At 36.4% G+C, this 21,533-nt stretch overlaps 1 protein-coding gene across 3 annotated transcripts in view; it reads right to left on the bottom strand.

The window, feature by feature from the left end:
- GABBR2 (gamma-aminobutyric acid type B receptor subunit 2) overlaps positions 1–21,533 on the bottom strand; it is a 469,148-nt gene that overhangs the window by 129,319 nt on the left and 318,296 nt on the right. For all 3 annotated transcript variants that reach the window (XM_039548719.1, XM_019282587.3, XM_039548720.1), the window contains 2 exons: positions 17,485–17,592; positions 3,540–3,662 (listed from right to left, as the gene is read on the bottom strand). In XM_039548719.1, the coding sequence (XP_039404653.1) occupies positions 3,540–3,662; positions 17,485–17,592 (231 nt within the window). The remainder of the gene's footprint in view (positions 1–3,539; positions 3,663–17,484; positions 17,593–21,533) is intronic.

Below are 21,533 nucleotides of genomic sequence, written 5' to 3'. Positions count from 1 at the left end.
GATGAATAGAGGTAACATTATGGATTATTTCCTTTTTTTTTTTACACTGCTGCTTGAAGTTGAGAAGCCCTTTGTGTCAGCAAACGCTTTTGCATTATGTGAAAGTCAAACTTAGGAAATGTACATAGGGACACCTTTACAGTTCTTCTGCAGACCAGCATGTAGTTAGGGAATTTTTAAAGTCATCCCTGCCTTGGTCTTTAACCTGTTTGCTTTTATCCAGCAATTTTATTGTCTATATATCATAAACTACTTCCCCTACTGAGGATCTGGATGCTTTATGGTTCGGTCATTACAACTTTTAACATGGTGTCTTAGGGCAGCCACAGCTGTGCTTTCCCTAAAGACTTGTGGGATCAGGGTGCCAGAAACAGGTCTGAAAACTGACAGACCCAACATCCCATATAATTTCTGCCTACCCTAAGGGGCAGAGAGTCTCCACAAATGCCTTCACTTCCCTCAGTATTTTTAGATTTAGACTGCCTACCCTCAGTTTATAATGCATGGATTGCATGGACTTTGCAAACAACTCCAGAAAAGGAGCCTGGATTTTTAAGTTCTGGGTTTAAGAACTCTTTAAAAAGTTTTTGATAATTTACTGCTGTTCTTTCCTTGAAATGAACTATTTTGTGAATAATAGCAAAGAGCACAGGACATAACCAGTCTTTAGGCTTCTTGTCTTGGTTCCTTTGATTGACATGTTTATGAAGACACAGCTAACAGAGGGCCACCTGATAGAAGCCAAATGCAGAACTATCACGTAGGAAGCTGATGAGTATTCATAAACAACACTCATATGGTTCATTAGTTAGAATGACTGATTGCATTCATGACTTTGGAGCCTACATTTAGTTTAATCTTTATCACTTGGATTAGCATTAACTGACAGAAATAATCCCTTTAAAATTATTTCACAGAATCAAGTGGGACAAGAAACATCCTCTACAAAATATTCCTAAAATCAAACAGAAACTTGCCACCAGTCGTGTTTACTATGTGGCAAGTATTTTTCAAATATAGAAAATATAATACGTGGTCAATCAAACTCAACTAAAGAATTCACCATTATACTTTAAAAACATAAAAATTAAAAAATAACATAATAATAACAACAACAATAATAATAACAACAATAATAATAATCGCAGCAAAGACAATTGTCATTTACTTTTACACAGGAGTTTTTGAGATCTGAAGAGGTGTGCTTCAGGAAAGCAAATTGCAGTTCACCTTACTGCTTTTATAATAACATATTTTATGCACATACAATAGTTTAATGACTATATTTGCTAGTACAAGACTTCTATTTCCTTCCCACCCCAAATCCATTAGCTTAAAAAATACTCTGCGCAACTTACAGTAATAACTAAGAGCTCTAACAGTAAGTTCAAGTCAATTCTACACTGAGGGATCAAAATATTAAACATCCTCATGTGTGCATTCAGGAAATGTCACTTTGAATGGGCTTATGTAATTTCAGGAGAATTTCACTTCCTATACAAAGTTCAGGCAAGTGGTGTGCAGCCCCATGGTCTGGAAAGCCCCAAATGTGGAAAAAACACACTAAGTTTTTAGTGTTATACATTAGATGATCAAAGAATATACACTGAAAAGTTTAGATGGAAATTGCAATAATTTAAAACTACCATAAACATTATTTTTCAAATATATGGTATTTATGGTTTTGATGCCTTTTCCTGGTCTTAAAATCAAGAGTCAAACGCAGCTGGAAGGGAAAAAGGGATTTTATCTTGGTATTTATTTTAAGGACCCTTAGGTGCACCGTGGCCAGGTTGAAGGCACCGCAATGCACACCTCAGTGCACATCCCCAAAAGATCTGGTCTAACATTATAGGTTTTACTAATTAGCATATCTATCAAAAATTCCCCAGTGAGAGGCTCGAATGACCCCCCCTCCCCAAGGAGCCTTCCCCTGGATGGTTCTATCTTGGTTTACAGAATGTGTTCTGGAGAGGACCTTGGGGTCTGGGGCACACTGATCCCTAACTACGAAGCTTCTAAAATGTTTAGTCTCTCAGCTTGACAAACAAGTCCAAGAATGTAGGGAAAAAGCACTAAGAATACAGAAGTTGTAAAAAAGGTATAAAAAAAAAAGGCAAAAAAATCATCATGGCATCAGTTTAACTTCACAGTTACTGCTTCTGTCTAGGGACATTTTACTCAAGAGAATCTAGTGGAAATCAGGATCTTTAGTTATAACTAAAGTAAAAAGTAAAATTCCTTCTATCTGAGATTATTTTAATTGAATATTGTAACTATTTGTCATAATACACTTGGGTTTAGATGAGCAGAGAAACTGCTAACAATACTGACAACTGAAAGATCAGTTACAATGCAGTTGGAGTAAAATGAAGTAAACAAGGCTCTCAACAAGCTGCTATGGCTTCAAGCTATACACACACAGACCAGAAGTGTCTCCAGAAGACAAATTTCACTTACATTTTCAATTTTTCATTGACAACTGTATTAGCTGGGAAGTCTTTCAAACTCTGGGGAATGACTGAGAGAAATCTTTTCAGACTCTAAAATTATTTCTTCTAAGGCATCCCTTGCAGTTTAAGAGGCATTGTTCTAGGGTATCTTCTACAAATTATACTCAAATAAAAAGTAAAATCTTCTCCTAATAAAATTCCAGAGCTACACTGCAAAGTAAGAACAAAGTAAAAGCACTGAAGTAAAATAGTATATATTTTCTTGCAAATTTTAACATCAGAAGAGAAAACTACTGTTCTTTTTCTTACCAATTGCCAAGTATTGGAGAAGAAACTAACACTTCTAGAGTGTCTTCATACAATGTAGTTTTCAGATATCACCAGTTTCCATGCTGGAGGCAATAAACTCTCAAACACTGCAAATCTACATACAGAGAGATGTTTTTTTCCTAGGTTTGAATTGTTGCTGCCATGTTTCTTGCTGTCAGTTTATCCAGAAAGCTCTATTTCAGCTCCACTTCTAGAAACCAGCCAGAGTGCTGGAAAGTGTCTACAGCTGGAATTAAGATATTACCTCCTGCCCATCAAAACTGCTTGTGTGACCTTTATTAAAAGAGGAACAATCAGTATGGGTGCATGCCCATAAAATTACTGAAAATAAATATAACGGTAGGTAACATAATTCCTGACCATCTCCACAAAGAATGCAGTCTAAGCAGTGACCTCTCCTGCACTTATCTTGAATGAGCTCTTACTGAAATCCACTAATGGGTTCTGATAATCTATTATTTATTGCAACAGACTCTAATAGTTAGAGTCTTAGCAGAGGACACTGCTGTGTTTACAACCCTTGCAAATAAAATCTCTCACAAGTGACAGAAATGTGGCACCTGCAACTACATACACAATTTCTTTCTGTTGCAGCTGTTTCTTTTCTATTTGGTTTTAAAAACCTGAACCCTTCCTCCCCCGAAATGCACAGCTTGACTTGCTTTCATTTTACTTAGTGCATCTTTAGCTTGATCTTATGGAAAGCTATAGATACTGATATGCTACTATAAGTATTACTTGGGCTTGAGGACATACCTCCATGTTATACTTTTCCACTGTCCTCCTCAAAGGATCCACAACCTGCCAGCAAATCAGGATGCAAAGATCAATCAGTAGCATCCCTCCAACTATCCCCAGTAGCTTCTGGTCTTTAATGATCTGGAGAGACAAAAAAAAAAAAAAGAAAAAAGAAGCAGGGAGATTCCCATGAGCCATAGATAGACCCTGTACAGCTTTATTCCTATATAGGGAGAAAAACACAGGTTGCTAATAATAAAGGTTTTTAACAATGAACAAAGAAAATAAATATAGAAAGATGAAAGCAAGACAAATTATTTTAGTTCATTTCATGGTTATTAGAAGTATCTGAAGTGCTTTCCAACTTCTAAAAATACTTTGGAAGGACTCTTAAACATTAATATTGAAATCCAGGTTTAATATTAACTCCTGGAAAATGAGAAAAATATATTCTATGGAGCCACTACAGTGTTTATGCAGGCAAATTTGGGAAAATGTTCCTCAACATCTCAGAGCAGCTGGAATTGAAGTAGTTTTCACTGAGATTTAGCGCTCACTTCTTCATAACGTTCTTGGATGTGGAAAACATAGATGGTATCAGAAGTTTATTTTGGAGGTTTTGAGTCTCTATGTGTTTAATATTTGCCTCTGTTACCCAGGGAGCAGAAAGGAATGATGCATTTTTTCTATATTACAAAGGTCAGAGGCTTTAATGCACAGTGTAAAACATGCTTTTAATTTTGCTTGGGGTTTAAGTTCAAAAAAGAAAAACGGGTTGCTGATAAAAATAACAAGCCAAACCATAGATTAGAGTCTTTTATAACTGCATGCAATCCCTGTGTTATTTCTACTATTGTACACATAGCAACACAGAAAAAATACACTTCAATTACATTATTTCAGTTGCAAAGTTGTAAGCATGTCGAAATATCAGGTTTAAATTAATTTTATTTCAGTGTTCTTGAGTCTATGATCATAGTTTCTTAATTAATATGTACCTCTATTATTAAGAACACTCATCCAATAGTCAAAAGTTATTGCCAAATTGCTTTAACATGGACAAACCCACCTATTTTTTTCCAAGTTTTCACTCTTGGAAAGAGCTGACTTAATCCAAATGAAATATTCAAAAATATTAAGCCTGAGAAGCTTAATAAAGTTATAATTATTTCAGTCCAATTTGATGAAATTATCAGGATTTTGAAAATGCATTAAAAAAGCCAGAAGTGTCAGCTAATCTTAATACAGGCAAGGTTAGTATTCCTGCATAGAATAAATTGTATTTGCATTAAATTCTTATCAAGCTGAAGTAAATTATAAAAGTGAAGAAAATTTGAAATAATGTAAGAACTTTAGAAAGTCTGGTTTTCATATGGCTTGGTGTGATACATTTTTTATTTTAAAAGATGTTTTGTCAACATTGTGCACTACATTTTGTTAATCTACTGGTTTATTTTATAGATAATTTGGAATAAACTAAGAGTAAAATAAAGGCTAAAAATCAGAATGAGCTAAAGGACTCGATATTTTATTTTCATTTCCTGAGACCCGTTATGTAAACCCATGTAGCTACCCTTGCCATAAAGGACTGGAAAATGATGCTTTCCACATGTCTGTGGCAGTAACGGAGCAGTACATCCATCTCATCAGAGAGAACAAAAGCAGATATTAAGCAAAGATTCTCAGACACAGCTTGGTCCCTTGTATTCTTTGGGAAAACAGAGCTGAGTCTGACCTTTCAGCTGTTTATCAAGTGGCAATCAAAGCTGAAAAGGAACAGGTTAGCCTTTTTTAAAACAGCCCATGGGTTTTTTAATCTCTTTTCTAATGCCTGCAAACAGGCCTTGGGTGAAACATACCTAGTACTGCTCCTAATATGAGTGGAGACATGGAAGAGAAAACAAGGGGGAGTCAAGTCCAAAGAGAATTTGGATTTAGATGAAATGTAGACACCTCAACTTGAATTTCTTCTCCTCCCTCTTAAATGGCTAGGGAATTTATTTGGCATATTTGGTTATTGTATTGGCATAGTTGGTCTTTCTTTCTAACTGATTGGGTTTATTTTACTGAAGTTAGCTGTTGAACTATTACATTTAGCCTTTCTCAGTAGCCAATAGGCAGGGACAGAAGCCTTTAAAAGACAATTCATCCCACCTATCTTGGGTACAACTTAGGGTAAGAAAAAGTATTGTTCTGGAACATGTCCCTCCCTTCCTCACTCCCCGCCCCTCAAGCGGAGGTGAAGACGATTAATTTGAGCTAAAAATATGCATTTGACAAACTTAAAGGTATGTGAAAGCATCTTGCCAGAAATGTCTCCCTCTGCTCTCCTAAGCCAAAAGGTTCCTTGAAAAAAAACCCCAAAATATCTTATCTTTCTAATGAAAATAGTGCACATTTTACCTAGGATGGGTAAGCAGCCCAATGTCTTCCATATTTGTATGGACTATATTCATACTGAAAGCAAGGCTGCATTGGATGCAGATTTACCAACCCCTGGCAATATTAATCGCACCGGTACAGCAATGCCAGAAGCAAAAGAGTGAAAGGATATTATTAAAAGCAGTAATACTGATAATCCACTCACAGGATCAAAATAAATAACTTACTGCTCATGATCACATTGCTAATGTGATCACATCACTTCTCCTTGCTCTTGTACCTCTTTCATTCGTAGCTGACCTGCACTACTGCAGATCAGTATTTTAGTTCACTTGTAAATTTGGTAACCTCTTTTTGGACAGGTAGTTATTAGAAAAAAATAGAGTACAGCAAACAGTGGAGCTCTTCCTTGGATACCTCTTGGAGTAATTTTTCCTGCATTACTCTGCCCTTTTCTGGACAGAAGGGGAGTTGTATAACAGCAGCTGTCACTGGCAGTGGGAATTATTCATCCCTTACTTCTGCCAGACAGCCAGGAGGAAGGCCAGCAAAAGAGAGCCCATAAGACAACCTAGGTGACCTGCACTACTGTGATGAGCTCTGTAAAACACGGTGGTACTGGTGCTGCTGTGGGGTGAGAAGGCTGAATGCAGGGCACCTGGGACTGCCTCCCACACCCATCATGGCACTGGTCTGTCCTCAGCAAAACCACTGCTGAAATACAGCTCTGAAGCAGAACTCCCCACCAGAATGCTAGCTTTCAGAACAAAACACTGAGGGTCAATTATTTTTCACTTCTGCCAGTCATTAGCAGCTTGTCCTAAAAGAGACTTGCCCTGAGAAATGCCACTGGTATATCACTAACAGCACGTCTATAAGGCTTTTTGCTCTCCCCCTGCCACCTGCAGGAAGCCCAGCTTTTCCTCTCCCCAGCCATCACTCCCACCCACTAAAACTCCTTAAGTTCAGTACATTCACTCCTTGGGAAACACCAGATGCACTGAAGGAGTCTTGACTCAGATCTTGTGAATCCAACAAATTCTCTGTCTGATGAAAGTCACGAGCAACTGAAGCTCCTTACAATCTAAAATGTAATTCTTCTTGAAGAGGAAGGTTCTCATTTTTTCCCTTTTCATTTTCCTTCTAGCCTACAGTAAATCATCCTAGAGAAATACATGGTAGCTAATAAAATCCGTTTTTGCAAGTGTTCCTGAATCCTTGCTGAAGCCAAGCTTTCACACAGCAGCATCTGTGAGTCATATTTTCTACCATCTGTGATTGGATAGGTGAATCTGTCTCATCCTGGCAGATCTGCACACTGTTGTAAATGCCATTGCCACCAGTCTGGACTATATATCTGGATATGAAGTGATCTGTCCTCAAAACAAATTCACTCAGAACAAAAGCTGGTAGGCCATTTTCTTCTCAGCAACATCTCTGTGGGAGCAAATCAGAATTCTTCTCAAGACTCATGACCATGAAGACAGATCAAAGTCCTTACTCTCCACAGACCTTACCGTCTGATCACAGGAGATATAAAATCTGTCTAAAGCTCTGAGATAAAGTTTCTGCTCATGGAAACTCTTGAGGATTTTCTAGAACTATCACAGGCTGTACCACCTGCCACGGTAACTTCAAGTGTCCATTTGGCTATTACTGCACAAACCTTTTGTTGGGCTTTTTTTTGTTTGCTTTCTAAAGCATATCCATTGTGTCCTGGAGGACCCTATCATCCACCAGTTTCTGCAATCACCTGGTGATCTGGCAATCAACAGTAATTAAACATTAGGTTTGTTTTTTATAGTTATGGCTAGGGAAAACCTTTTGTTATTTCTTACCTTACTAGAAACAAACTCTGAAAATGTTTATGACATAGACCTTAAAGCTGAACTTCATTCTAAACCAGGAAGAAAGAGTCCTGCATATAAAGACTTACACTTTTCTCCAGGATGTAACATTAGTTTTGTACTCTCTGAGTTCCACAAACAGCTTTGCAGCATGACTGAAGGGTTAATTTACTCCTTTACTACTTCAGAGTTAGTTTCCTTGTTACCAGGTCACCTCCCATTTGTCAGAATAAAATATCTTTGAATTTAAAGCTATATTAGCTAAATCTTTGTGATTTGTTTGTTTGTTGGGTTTTTAATTGAATTCATAGAAATATAGAAGGGCTGGGAGTGCTTTTACATTTATTCATAAGTTTCGAGATAAAAAAAATATATTTTCTTTTTAATTTAAAATGTAGGGGTTTTTTTCTGCTTAAGAAGGCAATTCTGGTTTCTCTTATGTAGATCAATCCTTTCTAGTCTAGCTGACAGAGCAGTCCCTTGCCTTCTGGCACTAGCTGGATAAACACTTAATGTTATTAATTAACTTTTTTTTCAGTTGTCTCTTTCCCAGACTCCTGGGATGGAATCTGTAGAGAGAAACTCGCTTTCAAGGATCCCTCTCTGAAGCTTCCCAGACCTTATTCAATTAAATGAATATCACTGACATCAATTATAAAAGCCCTCAGAAATCTGAAACCAAATATTCCTCCCCCTGGTATGTACAGAAATCCTGCTGATCGGAGTCCTCCCTCTGAACTGGAGGGGAAAGAAGGAAAATAGAGTTTGCAGGGAAAAAATTGTACAGTCTGCAAGCCTGCAAAAGGGACCATAAAACCACTCGAGAACTTGCCTTCAGGATACTCTGTCCAATGCATAAACTGCCCTTTCGTTTCTCTCAGGATGGTTAAGGGACACCTTTGGCTTGCTCTCCTGCATTAAGTGGGTCGGCACAAGTGGGATGGTGCCAGGGGGTTGGTGACGCAAAGTCAGTGGTGGGTGGGTGAACTTTACCATATGTGGGCTGAGGGAGATTCTCTCTTAGAGTCATTACAGCCATTAATATTTTAGAGAACTATACTGCAATGCATTCTTAATTCCTATTGTGTAATGGAATGAGAAAAAAGGACTATTGAAAAGACATTATGCATTGCTCCCAATAATTCCACAGTGTTTTTTTCAGCAGCTATTATGAGTACTTCCTATAATAGATTCTATGATTATTATTGGCACTACCTCAAGCTGCAATTACACTAGTTTTAATGAGTAAGTGCTAACATTTTAAAAAACACGTGTCATAGTAGTAAGGTTTTTTGACCAGTAAGTCACTGGGAGTAAAAAGCTAAGTTTTATTTTCTTAGAAGTATTTTGACTGATTTAATGGAAGATTTGTACATCTACTTATAAATTAAAAAAAATACATTTCTGTTTCTTGTGAGGATCTACTGGGACACCTGTAGTCTGAGAACCTGGTGACTACCTTCCAGGATAGAGAAGTGTGTGGTACTCCTGACAGTAATGGACAATTGGATATGATCAAAAACCTTGGTTTTGAGCATTCTATAGCTACAGTCACTAGCCTGCTAAAGCACATATTTCTAAAATGTGTCTTCTTTGGTGCCTCCTGTTTAGGATACTTGTGTCACTGGGCAGACTCACCCTCCCAGTAATGGTATTGCAAATGTAGATGTGTTGACTCTATGCCCTGCTGCCAGGAGAAGCTATCTGATTAGGAGACACCTTTCCTCTTTTCCAGCTCATATAAAAGAAAGTGGGAACATCCTAGTGGTGATGCTCCCTAGGGGAAGCAGAAGATAGAAACTATTCAGAGGTTAGAGATGAAGAGAGATTAAGTGATGGGTTATAAAAAGTTATAAAAATGCTCATTTTTGAAAGCCTGAGCCTCAGTTATGACTACAGTGCACTAGAGAATTGGAGAGGTGATTGTTTTACTAACATTTCTAATCCAACCATAACGAGCACACAGAGTGATATAAAATAACTATTTTTCACAAAACTCTTTTGAAAGGACAAAAATAAAAAGCATTTTAGTCTAAAAATGGCACTAAGAAATCCAACTTGACAGCATTAGAACCAACCATTCCTGCTGGTGTTCTGGAGCCTTAGAAACAAGCCTCAACATTGTGTTAACTTCTGCTCAGAAGCATAAGTAAAGCAAAATGTGCTGCTTTGAGAGACCTGCATATCCCACCAACACAGCAGGCCAAATTCACCTTTGAGAGAAATGCACTTGTTGAGCCCAAGATCACATGGGCCATAAATGTAAAGGAATTTCTATGAGAGCAGTGAATTCTCATCCTTGGTATTAAAGGGAGCCAAAATCTTCAGGGAAAAAAAAAAAGGTGCATGAAGGATTTGAATGTTCTGGAAAAAATATTCTGATTCTGTTTGATATAATACTAAAATACCTAGACTTTAATATTTTCCTTAATGAAAAATTCTGTGGGAAAGCATACTGCATCGTTACCAAATAGCTGGGAACATCAATGCACTTGATTACATTTACAATCCAATTTCAAGCTATTCAGGAATGAATTGCCTCATACTGTATAGCGACATGTTCTTTATTTCTCTGTCATCCAATAGTCTCATAATACATAGAAATTATGGTTGTAGCACCATTTATGAGCACTTACATTTCACATGGAGTTTTGGTTGTTTTTGTCACTACTGAGGTTTAGCCTTCTCAATCTGTACCATGCAGAAATTTCCATACATAAATTACTTCAAAAGCAGATTTTTCTCCTAGATGTACAGTTCATTAGCTCAGCTTCTTTCTGTGACAGGAGTTTGAGTTTTAGCTCCACATTCTATATTTATATGAATGTAAATTTTAGAAATGTGATTCCTGTTGTTCCTTGGTTGGCATTTTGGCTGATCAGCCCTCATGAAAACCAGGATGCTTATTTTACATCTACGTTTGGACTCTAAGACTATACTGAATATTTTTAAAGCTTTGGACTTAAAATTTATAGTTGTTGCTGTTTGGGGGGAAAAAAATAAAAATAATTTTGTTTCCACTTACATCACTTTAGGAAGTACTATATCTGTATATGAATAAACCACGAAACCATACCTGAATAATTTACACTGCACTGTAAGTATCAGAGATTACTTGGTCCAGTGGTAAATATTCTTAATAAAAAAGAAATCCTAAACATAAGCAAATTTTAAACTGCTGTCTTCTTTGTTACTCTCAAAGACTGAACAATAACACTGAATGTTTCTTTAGGTGTCCATATGCTGGTTCATTTTCAGCAGATGGTCCCTAATAGATTGTTGTACTGTTGGTATGGTTACCCAAAGCAAATTTTTGGATCTTGACACATCTCTTTTCCAGACTTATGATCTCTCACATATATTTAGTAGAACACAAGTGTATCCTAGGGGAAATCGATCATATAACTTTTTGTTATACGCATAAAACACTCTAGCTAGATTGACAAAAAAAGTCCTGGAAAAGCATAAATATTTACAGACTGAAAACTGACCTGGAAAAATATTTTATAACAGAATTTACAGAAAGAACTGATAAGATAACACAAACTACATTTATGCTAATCCAGAACTATGTCTATATGGGATTTAAGTGAATAAATGAGATGTGGCCTGTGAGGTTTGGACTTAAACCCCTGTCAATGTAATTTGAAGAACTTTGCTTCATCTATTTTTAAAAGATTAAGATAATGGGTAACTTTTTTTAAACCTCTTCAGGACTCTAGTGAGAAAAAATGTAGATTGTAATAAATTCTAAATTCCATAGGTGGCTTGAAAAACTTACCAAAAAGTTTATAGCTAGAGATTACACTTATTCTATAAACTTTCTCACAGAGGTTTTCAAGGGAAGAAGGGGGATAGCAATCAACAGACACAAGTTGAGAAGAGAAGGCAGCAGCACATAAACTCATAGCTGTGTAGCCTCCAGCTGCTTTCTTCTCCCTATTCCACCCCCCAGGAACACTGTGCAATCACAGGAACTGGCAGCTTCCCTGCAGCTGGCATCATGCAGGGCAGGAGCACACAGCCAGCTGCTGCCCACCCCGACCTGGGAGATGAGGACTGGGGACTGCTCAGAGTAACCCATGTGCCCTGATCCCCAGAAGGAGCCTGGATGGTCTCTTACCCCTCCCAGTTTTCTATGCACCTGTTTATGAACCATTAAATATACAAAATATGGAGCTGGGGTGGCCAGATTTGTGTCAAAAAATGGAGTGTGAAGGCAATGAGCTAAAATGTCTGAGAATTCCTGCACTGCTTCACTCAGGCAATAAATTTGCTTCTCAGTAACAATGAAACAAAAAAATAACTTCTGAAAAATATGCTCAGAGAGATTGCTACAGCATAACAGATAATTCTGGAAAGTAGTTATTTTTCTTCATTTGGCACTTAACTGTCTTATCCACGAGACCACCTTTCTCAAAACTCCTTCCGCCTTTTTCATTATGCATTTTTTCTGGTTTAAATGTAAAAGATTGGACCATAAACCTGTCTCTTTTACTGCATAGTCCTATTGTGTGCCCAGAGCCTGTGTTCCATGACAGTGGCACCCTGTAGAAAGCTTAGGCTTCACTGGTGTCCTTATAATCCATAGGAAAAGAGATGTACATTGTAGAGATCCTAGCAAGCTGTAGTTTTTCAGTTATTGACTTTTTAGCCACAACATAAAACTTTTAATGTTTTCATGAGCCCATTCTTCATAAAGAAAATGGAAAGATAATTCAATTACAGAGAGAGCTGCATGCATCAGCAAGAGGAGCCTTTACATCTTTGCACACCTCATCAGCTTGAGCTAAAAGAATCACCAGTAGCTATCAGGATCTGTACAACTGCATAACAGGAAGACAAGGCACGTGTTTTGCCTGTAGGTTTTATAGATACATAGTAATGGAAAAAGGAACAGTAATATTCAAAAATCCAGTGTTCAAATTTTATGCTCTGCCCACGCTTCTTGTGCAATCACTTCGGCCAGTCCTAATTTCAACTTCTTTCTTGCCTCTTTCTCCTTTCTCATTCCTGCTTTTCTTTCCCAGACTACATTCCTACTTTTCAGGCCTCCCATTCTGCCTCTAAACTTCAGTCTTAACCTAATTTTAAACCAGACCAGATTTTAAACTTCAATTACAGTTTGCCACTTAAATACCATACTCAGGCTCTGCATTCCATCATACTCAGCTTTCTTGATCACTTCGGACTTTCCTGTCTGTCCTGTCTTTGAAACTTAGTTTCCAAGGGAATTTTAATCCAAATTCAGTCTCCCTCTTCAATATCTTCTCCCAGTATATAATCCCAAGATTTTCCTTATTTTTTTAATCAGGACTTTTTAATTGAAGTCATTGACAGCAAACCTGATTTCTCCTCTTCAGTCTCTTTCCTGCTCCTTATCTCTTGGCCCTGAAGTTCCCTTGCCCTGCCAGCCTCCCTTCCCCATCCTACTGTCAATATCATAATCTGTGCAAGCTCCTACCCCTCTCTGCAAGGCATGAAGACCCCAGCTTTCTTCAGAACTCTTATAAGGACCTAGTAGGCCAAATGGGTGAAAACAAGTTTGCCAGATGTTAGCCTGACAGGCATAGCTAGGTCGGGTTAGACTGATAAGTCATTTTTGTCTGTTCTGGTTGGTTGTAGCTTTCTTACTCTGTGATATTACCAATACAGAGAAAAGCTTATGAATTATCATGAAGGAGTAGAATAATGTTGGCAAAACTATAGCAGCACAAGCCTCAAGAAAGGAGGCTGTTATACATCTCTTTTGTCATTATATTCTGTATTTATCTTGTAACAACTTTGTCAACATAAAGACATATGCCACCAGAAGTCTACAGTGGTAATAATAACTGAGTACAATGCTAATGTTTTCAGTGAAAATTGAAGATAAAACATCCCTTCTCTGATGCCACAGTTGAAGAATTAATTCCAAATAGACAAAGCCAGAATGTACTCTGGTAAGGGTAAGACAAGCTTATCGTGGCAGTGTCAAGGGATACGTATTGTACTTTCAAATACAACAAATGCAACAAGGCAACATTGTAACAAAGATCATCTTCATGGTTTAGTGTAGCCATGTACAAACGGCCAAATGGTTGTCTTTGTAGGAGCAGAATTTATAAAATGTATGGAGGCTTTAAATACCACTGCTTTGAATTTCTTACTATTCTGGTGTTTATCAAAAGTGCATGGGCTTTATTCGGCACGCAGGAGTTGTGCAGGAGCAGTCATTGTGCAGGACTGTTTCAACACCCCCGAAAACCCAAGATAGTGCAGATTCCATCAAAATAGACAGCTTCTCATCCTTCTAAATTTACCAGAAGGGCTGGCTTCTGTCAACAGTTCAGCTAGCTAAAGCTTCCCCAGGACACCACATGCTCTCCTGCCACCGATATTCTCCTCTCTCTTCTCTTATCCACTCAGCCCTCCTGCTGCCAAGGGAAACAAAAAACCAGTCCCCACCTCTCTCTGAGCAGAAGACATTCTGCAGCCCAAACAGAAAGGAGACGTATGAAAACCAGAATTGCACCTCAATTATAACTTTTACAGTTATTTTTAATACTAATTCTATTCCACTTTCCATTATCTCTGCTAACCTCTTCAAAACTCAAAAATAATTTATTTCCCCCTACTGATTTTGTCATTTCCATTTGACAAAAATTGATTCCCTTGCACCCCTCTGTTTCAGATCCAGCTAAAATTAATGCATTTTTAATTTGCTTCCTTTGAGCCCTAGCGAGATCAAAGATGGTAACGGAGCTCTGGGAATTTTGCAAAATTTGCCCTTAGTAGCCTGATAATAGAATGAGTGTATTCCGAATTTTATTGTTAGTTAATTTTCAGTAACAGAGGAATGGATATATAAAAGGGTGAAAATAAAATAGACTTTTGAAAGCTGTATAAACAGCAGTTAATGAGAATCTTCAATGAATTCAAGACACTTTAACTCACTTAGTTCCACTCTCCACTGCACTAATATGGACTGTATTATTATTATTATTATTATTTAAAATTCTGTGTATTTTCTCACACTCACACATCCACTCATCTCTTCAAAAAGCCATGTTGTACCCTAAAGTTTACAATAAACATACAGAAGCAAGCTTGCCCTATCGAATGAAGATAAACAGATTTACTCATCATACTCTCCCTTACTTAACACCCACTTTCACGAAATGAATTAACCAGTAATTTCAAAAGCCACACAGAGATTCTTTCCTCCTGTGAAGAAATTTCACTGTTGGGAAACATTTTCCTGACGAACATATTGAGGATGACAGGCAAAGGTGGTATACCCAAAGGTCATACAGATTTTGCTGTCACACTTATGTACAGGTAGTAACTGAAACAATCACAAATGAATAGGATCCACAGCACTTAAATAATTCTGGAATTTTGTCCTCCTCTGATTGTAATGCCAGTCTGCTCTGTCACGGGACAACTAATTCAGAAAACATTAATATGCTTTTTCACGCAGCACTACATTTGTGCATTTGTCAGTTTAGATATTGTTTGTGAAAATTTCTATTTTCTGTGCATCCATAGATAGATATTACTTCTGTTGTAAACTACATCTGCGGAAAATGGAAATGTCATTTTTGCAACACATAAGTAAAGAATGCCATGTTTTCCAGTCAACTCCTATAAACATGTTTATCTATCCTGGGAAATCAAAGACAGAAAATATATGACTGGTAAACACTTATCATGGATAGCTGATTTGTTTTACATTAAGAAAACTGTTGTACTTCATGATTCATGCTTGTGATTTGGAGTGGGATATCTAAATAAAGAATTCTTTAAAGTTTACAGAACAAAATGTGTTATTGACTTAATTCCAGAATATTGAAGATGGTGGGCTAATAGCCTTGATGTCTCCAGTATCATTCAGAGCAAAGTAGTCCATTGGTCATCATCCAGATGTCTGAAAGTTTATATCCCTTATATTGGCCAGTGTCTTTTTAACTGATCTTAAATAATTTTTAACATCCAGCTCTGCATAAACAATTGAAATTTGCACTTATTGATGAGCTCCTTGAAGAACAGGAACAATAAAGAATTTGAGGATTATATTCAATTAACAGACAGTGAAATTTAATATTGAGTAGCAACTTGAAGATCTAAAATGTAATGTTTAAAAAAAAATGAAGCAAAAGTTCAGTGACAGTCCATTACAGTACCTGTTCACTCCTATTTGAAATAGAATGTATTGGAGAAATTATAAAATTGTGAGGATAATAAAGGTTATGAAGTAAATGCTTTTATGTATTAGACTGTCAGTGTCTTGTGTAACTTCACTAATTTAAAAAATTGGTACCAATATAGCTAAAAACATATTTGTAATATAAAACTTCATTTCTCAGGAAGGTAGAATGCTGGCTCATCTGTGGTTAAAAAACTTTAATATAGGAAGTGTAAGATCCTTGAAAATATATATAAATATAAGACTCTGGTAGTATAAACTGATACATTGCAGTGGGCTCTTTGCACAGGTGCAGGAAGGGTGGTTTCCAGTTCACTACACCCACAGTATCCTGGGTTTGGTATAGAAATTTTTTATAATTTTAGTTAGTTTTAAGATATTTTGTATTTACTCATCATTATATTTTAAAATGAATGATAATTAAATATTTGAGCAAAGCTGACATGACTTGTGGTTGTGTTGTTAGGGTGCCAGAGTAATAGATCCAGTTCCAGACACAGCATGTAATTCCTTAATAACCTCAGACATAAATCCTCTTAAAAACTGAGTTAACTCTCTCCCTGTCTATCTGAAGTCCATTCCTTTTGAGGCAATGATGTATCCCATTGTGACAGACTCCCTACACATTGAAATTGTGAAAAAAATAACATAGTGCTAAGAAAAAAAATAATAGAGCTCCTCCATGACCCCACATAGAGGGAAACAGAGGAATTTGACAAGGTTTTGGAGAACTGTTCTACTTAATTTGGCTATACATGAGTCTTTATTGGTTATTAGAATAAAACTATTCAGATGCACATAGGAACTGCATTTGGCACTTCTGCTCACTCTATAAAAATATTTTTTTTTTCTGTTTCATGTGCATTTCTCTTAATGTTTTTACCAGCAAAATGCTTTCTATTCAGTATTTTTGAAATTTTTTAATAAAACCACCTGATAAAAAGTACTTCATGTATGAGAAGAAGCTTCATGGGAAAAATATCATTAAGAGCTGCAGTACTCCTAAGCTGAGCCTAATCCTTTACAGAAAATGTACTGTACCTGAAATGACAGAGACAACTGTTGTGGTTCAATTCTGATCAGTATTAGAGTAAATTCATGCAATTTCAATGATAATTAGAAACAGGAAGCTATAAGCAGCACTTTCTCTTGCCTCGTCCTACCAATCCTTGAGAAATCTGTATGTAATACCTCAGTCTCACACAGATATAATCAGAAAACATTACATAAAAGCTGTGAATCTACCAGAAGGAGACCTCTGGATGCTGAAGTGGCATACTAAGAGAGATCAGGGATCCAAATTCACTTTGACATTTTACAGCCCAATCCACTCTCCACCTCTTATTATAAAGACTGGAGGGCTGATGCTTGACTCCAACATTCAGAGACTAAACAAGAAACCAAAAAGCCCTAATATCAAACTATTCAGGATCGTTGGATGTGACACATGAACAGTCAGCATGGCTATGGCCATCCAGGACAGGTAGGAAAACAATTAGAAAACTGTATTAACAGGGCAACAAGAAAAGAGTCTATTTCCCCTCACCTTTTTCTTCATTTTTACATTTTTGAAAATTGCATGGACTCTCCATGTTTTTGCAAACATTGCTCCAAATGCAGTTGTGTATCCCACTGTAAGAATCCATGTTCGGACCTAAAAATGTATATACATAAAAAAGACAAAGTTATTTAGATATCATAATTTCAGCCAACTTGTTTGTCAAGACCCTGAGAAAAAAATATCTGAAGAACTTCACAAAAATGTTGATATTGCAGAATTTCTCATTCATTGCTTACTTGCTTTTTTTACTCCTCTGTCCATTCCCTCTCCAACTAAAACAAATCTGGGTGCTGAATTAAGAGTCTCTTTCATATATAAACTTATAAATCTCTTATAATATTCTGCTTTTTTTTTTTCACTTTTACTGTCTTCTTTGAGGATAGAGGAAAGAACCAATGGAGGAACTCAAGAGACAGATCATAAAAAGCACTCAGGGAGCTAATATTAACAGCAACATTTTGAACAGAAATGAACGGAGAAATAAGATGTAATTCAGACTAAATAAGAAAAGATTGTACTACGTGAGATATGCATCACTCAATGAAAAACCTGAGCATTCTGGAAAGATAAGAACAACAGATTTTAATTATGCTATGAGAGAAAGCAGCAAAACAGGAACATAGTCTTGGTGGGCAAGCCTCAGGAACAAGACCTGAGTCAATGATAATACCTGCAAATGGGGCCTAAGGAAAAGGAGGTGGTGAGCTTGCACAGAGAAATGGTGTAATGAGACCCTGAGCTGGCCATAGCTTTGACATAGACCTATCTAGACATTTTCCTCATAATGAGCTTTCCAGAAAGAACAGGAGATTTAAAAACTAAAATAGAATTTATGTCTTTAGCGTAAAAATAAGACTAAGTTCTTTTTTATCCTGTTAATAGAAAAGCTTCAAATTGACCAAGAAGGACAGAACAGACATTAGAAAAGCTTTTTGTGCAATCCTCCCCCCCCTGCTCATAGCATCTGGTACACAGGCCCTCACTTTCTGACTTGGTTTGGGCTAGGACAGTGACATTCAGAGTTGCAGTAAGCTCTGCACAAACCTCTCTAATTCCTTGCAAGTTTGTTTTCATTACCAGGCAGGTTTGTCTGTTTGAAAGTTTTTTTTGCCCTCAACAGGCCATTTTCTTCCCAAGTGTGGATCAGATACTACAGAACATAGCAGGTAGACGACCATGGGAGAGACAGAGCATGGAGCTGGAAGCCAATAGTTGAATCTGAAATCCTGAGAAATCACAACTAGGAGGAATAATCTCATCTTCCATCTAGAGGCTCCCCACGGACCAGCTCATAAAATGGGAGACTGTACAAAATTGGCCAAAGAAGTAAAAGGAGTACCATACCTTACTGACTGAAAAACAGGGAGAGACAATGGCTAAATACAGGGAAAGGAAAGCTAGAAAAAGAGAAAGCCAGCCTTCTTTTGGCCATGTTGACCATGCATGCTTGGCCAAAAGTGCTGTTTTGTAATATGAAAAACCAATCTGATTTAGAGGAACTAGGATGTTCTAAGAAAGCATTTGAGAAATATTCTTTAGAGAACCTAAAGGCAATGCTTTTCATTAGAAAGCAGCCTAGTTTCACATCTAACTTCTGAAGAGTTTGGGATTTTTAATTTGTAATTTCAGGATATGCATATTGATGAGAAACTAGGTGTTCTAGTAAGATTCAAAACTTGACATCTAAGATAAACCTTAGGAATAATCTAAATGTTTCATATCTTAATACATGCTATCTAATTTTTGCCTTTCCAAACTTTTCCAGAATTCCCATTTTTGTATTCACAACATGACCTTTTTCTAAAAACTTTCAGTAGAAAAGAAATTCTGATTTTCAGTAGTGATTAGTGACTAGGTATAAAGGCAGGGAAAAGAAAAAAAAGATATACTCATTAAAAACTATTGATAATGCAATAAAATTACTGCAGTTCCTTAAAATTATTAAATAAGATACATATGGTCCATAATGGTGAATTAGTAAGAGAAAAGTGGTTCTTCACTATGACAGTTGTGAGGCACTAGAACAGGTTGCCCAAAATTGTGGGTGTCCCATCCCTCGAAGTGTTCAAGACCAGGTTTGATTTGGCTTTGAGCAACCTGGTCTAGTGGGTGGCATCCTTGCCCACGGCCATGAAATTGGAACTAGATGATATTAAAGTACCTTCTGGCCCAAACCATTCTAGGATTCTGTGAAAAGTACACACAGCACAGTCTTAACATTAGAAAATGTTGTGATTGTGTGTAGAGGACTGTTTAGATATTTGCACATATATATTAACAACTTAGTGGCATCTAATGTTGTGGTTTATCTGTAGCATTGCTGATAATGACACTGAATGTAGAGTTCACTCACTGCTGGTTAATCTTGCTATTAAAAAAACCAGTAAAACAATTGTGATTAGATTCAACCTACAGGAGTTTTGCTACTTTGTGACATTCTTGAATGTGATATTGAAAAAGAAACTCCGAACCAAACAAAAACAAAAACAAGAAAAAAAAAGAAAAAAAAAGAACAAAAAGAATAGATATTTTGGCTAGCAAAGTTTTATTTTTAACGTCAATATTTTTTCAAGTCATTGCTCATTAACCACTATCCTACATTATGCTTCAGTAAAACCACAGTTAGATCAACTCTGAGGGATTTAAAAAATACATTTCATATCAATGTGTTCATACTAGCCAGTTACATTTTTTTTGACTTCACATCAATAACCATACTTAGCATTCAATCCTTTTGCTGCTATTAATAAGTATTCAGCTCTTTTGTGTACAGCTTAGTGGTATATTTGGCAAACAGATACATGGTATTTTCGTGTCTCTAATAAGACTCTGTTTTGTTCTGACTGAAACAGTAATTGTCCCTTGGGAATACTAATAAATTCAATTATGCTCAAAATATGTTTCTAACTAAATATTCAGAAAAATGTTATTTCTAGCATGTTTGATTCAAAAAGTTTTATGTATTCCTGATTGGGATTGTGCATATTAGAATAACATAACTACTATCTGTATTGGAAACATTCTATCTTAAATATACCAGGATTTTGTCAAAATGAGATCATTGTTGCTAAGAAAGAGATGGTAAGTTTCAGATGAAAATAAATTTTTAATTTTGAAGAAAATGACCTCGAATTTGTCTGCTATAATTCATTAATGCAGCTGGCAAAATGAAAAATTTAGAAAACAGCAAAAGTCTCTGAAATTCTTATATCTGCTCATTTATATTCTTAAATGTATTATACCTCCACATCCTACTCATTTGAAGGAACATGATAAAAATATCAGTAATTGAAGAGCATGACCATGATGTTACAGAATTGATCAGTAATTCTCTCATGTTGGAAGTTTATAATCATGTGTTTCACCAGAAGCTAAAGAAAATCACCCTTCCCTCAGTACTCATGAAAAAAGCAGGAAAACATCTCTTTAGTAGAGAAGAACTTGCATTCAAATACCCGTTCCTAACTTGACACAAAACCTTTTTTTCATTACAAAATTCTTAACGCCTTCAATTATTTTAGGGTATACTTTCAATCATCTGCTTATACTTCTTGGTTACTTTTTTTTTTTTAATAAGATGTGTTGACTATTTGAATATGTCCAAAAATATTTTGTTGTCTATAATTCAAAGACAACATGCAAGTGTCAAAGGAAATGATATAATTTGGTATACAACAATCAAGTATTCCTACACAGATAGTAAAATGGAGTTTCCTATGTCGCTTTTCTTTTTACTTACTACACTATTTTGCTTAAGGGTCTCTTTTGGAAATTTCATTTAGGAATTTTTGCTTTTTATAAATTACTTGATAGAAGCTCTTACTGTGATAACTAAAAGAACTAGAAATCATTTATCTGGCAGATAACCCAGCTGACAAACAGTAAACACTGAAAGTGTCTCTGCATAGAAAGAGATCTTTCTGATAATGTTCCAGACTTGAAAGAGCTATGACTTTATTTAACACAAAAAAATCCCTACCTTTTTCAAATATTCATATTTAAAAAAATATTGTAAGGTTCATCTAAAGAGTCAC

This window comes from Corvus cornix, chromosome 2 (genome assembly GCF_000738735.6).
Source record: "Corvus cornix cornix isolate S_Up_H32 chromosome 2, ASM73873v5, whole genome shotgun sequence".
In the NCBI taxonomy this organism is placed as follows: domain Eukaryota; kingdom Metazoa; phylum Chordata; class Aves; order Passeriformes; family Corvidae; genus Corvus; species Corvus cornix.
The sequence above is the reverse complement of the archived record's forward strand: the minus strand, read 5'-3'. Positions and strand labels throughout refer to the sequence as shown.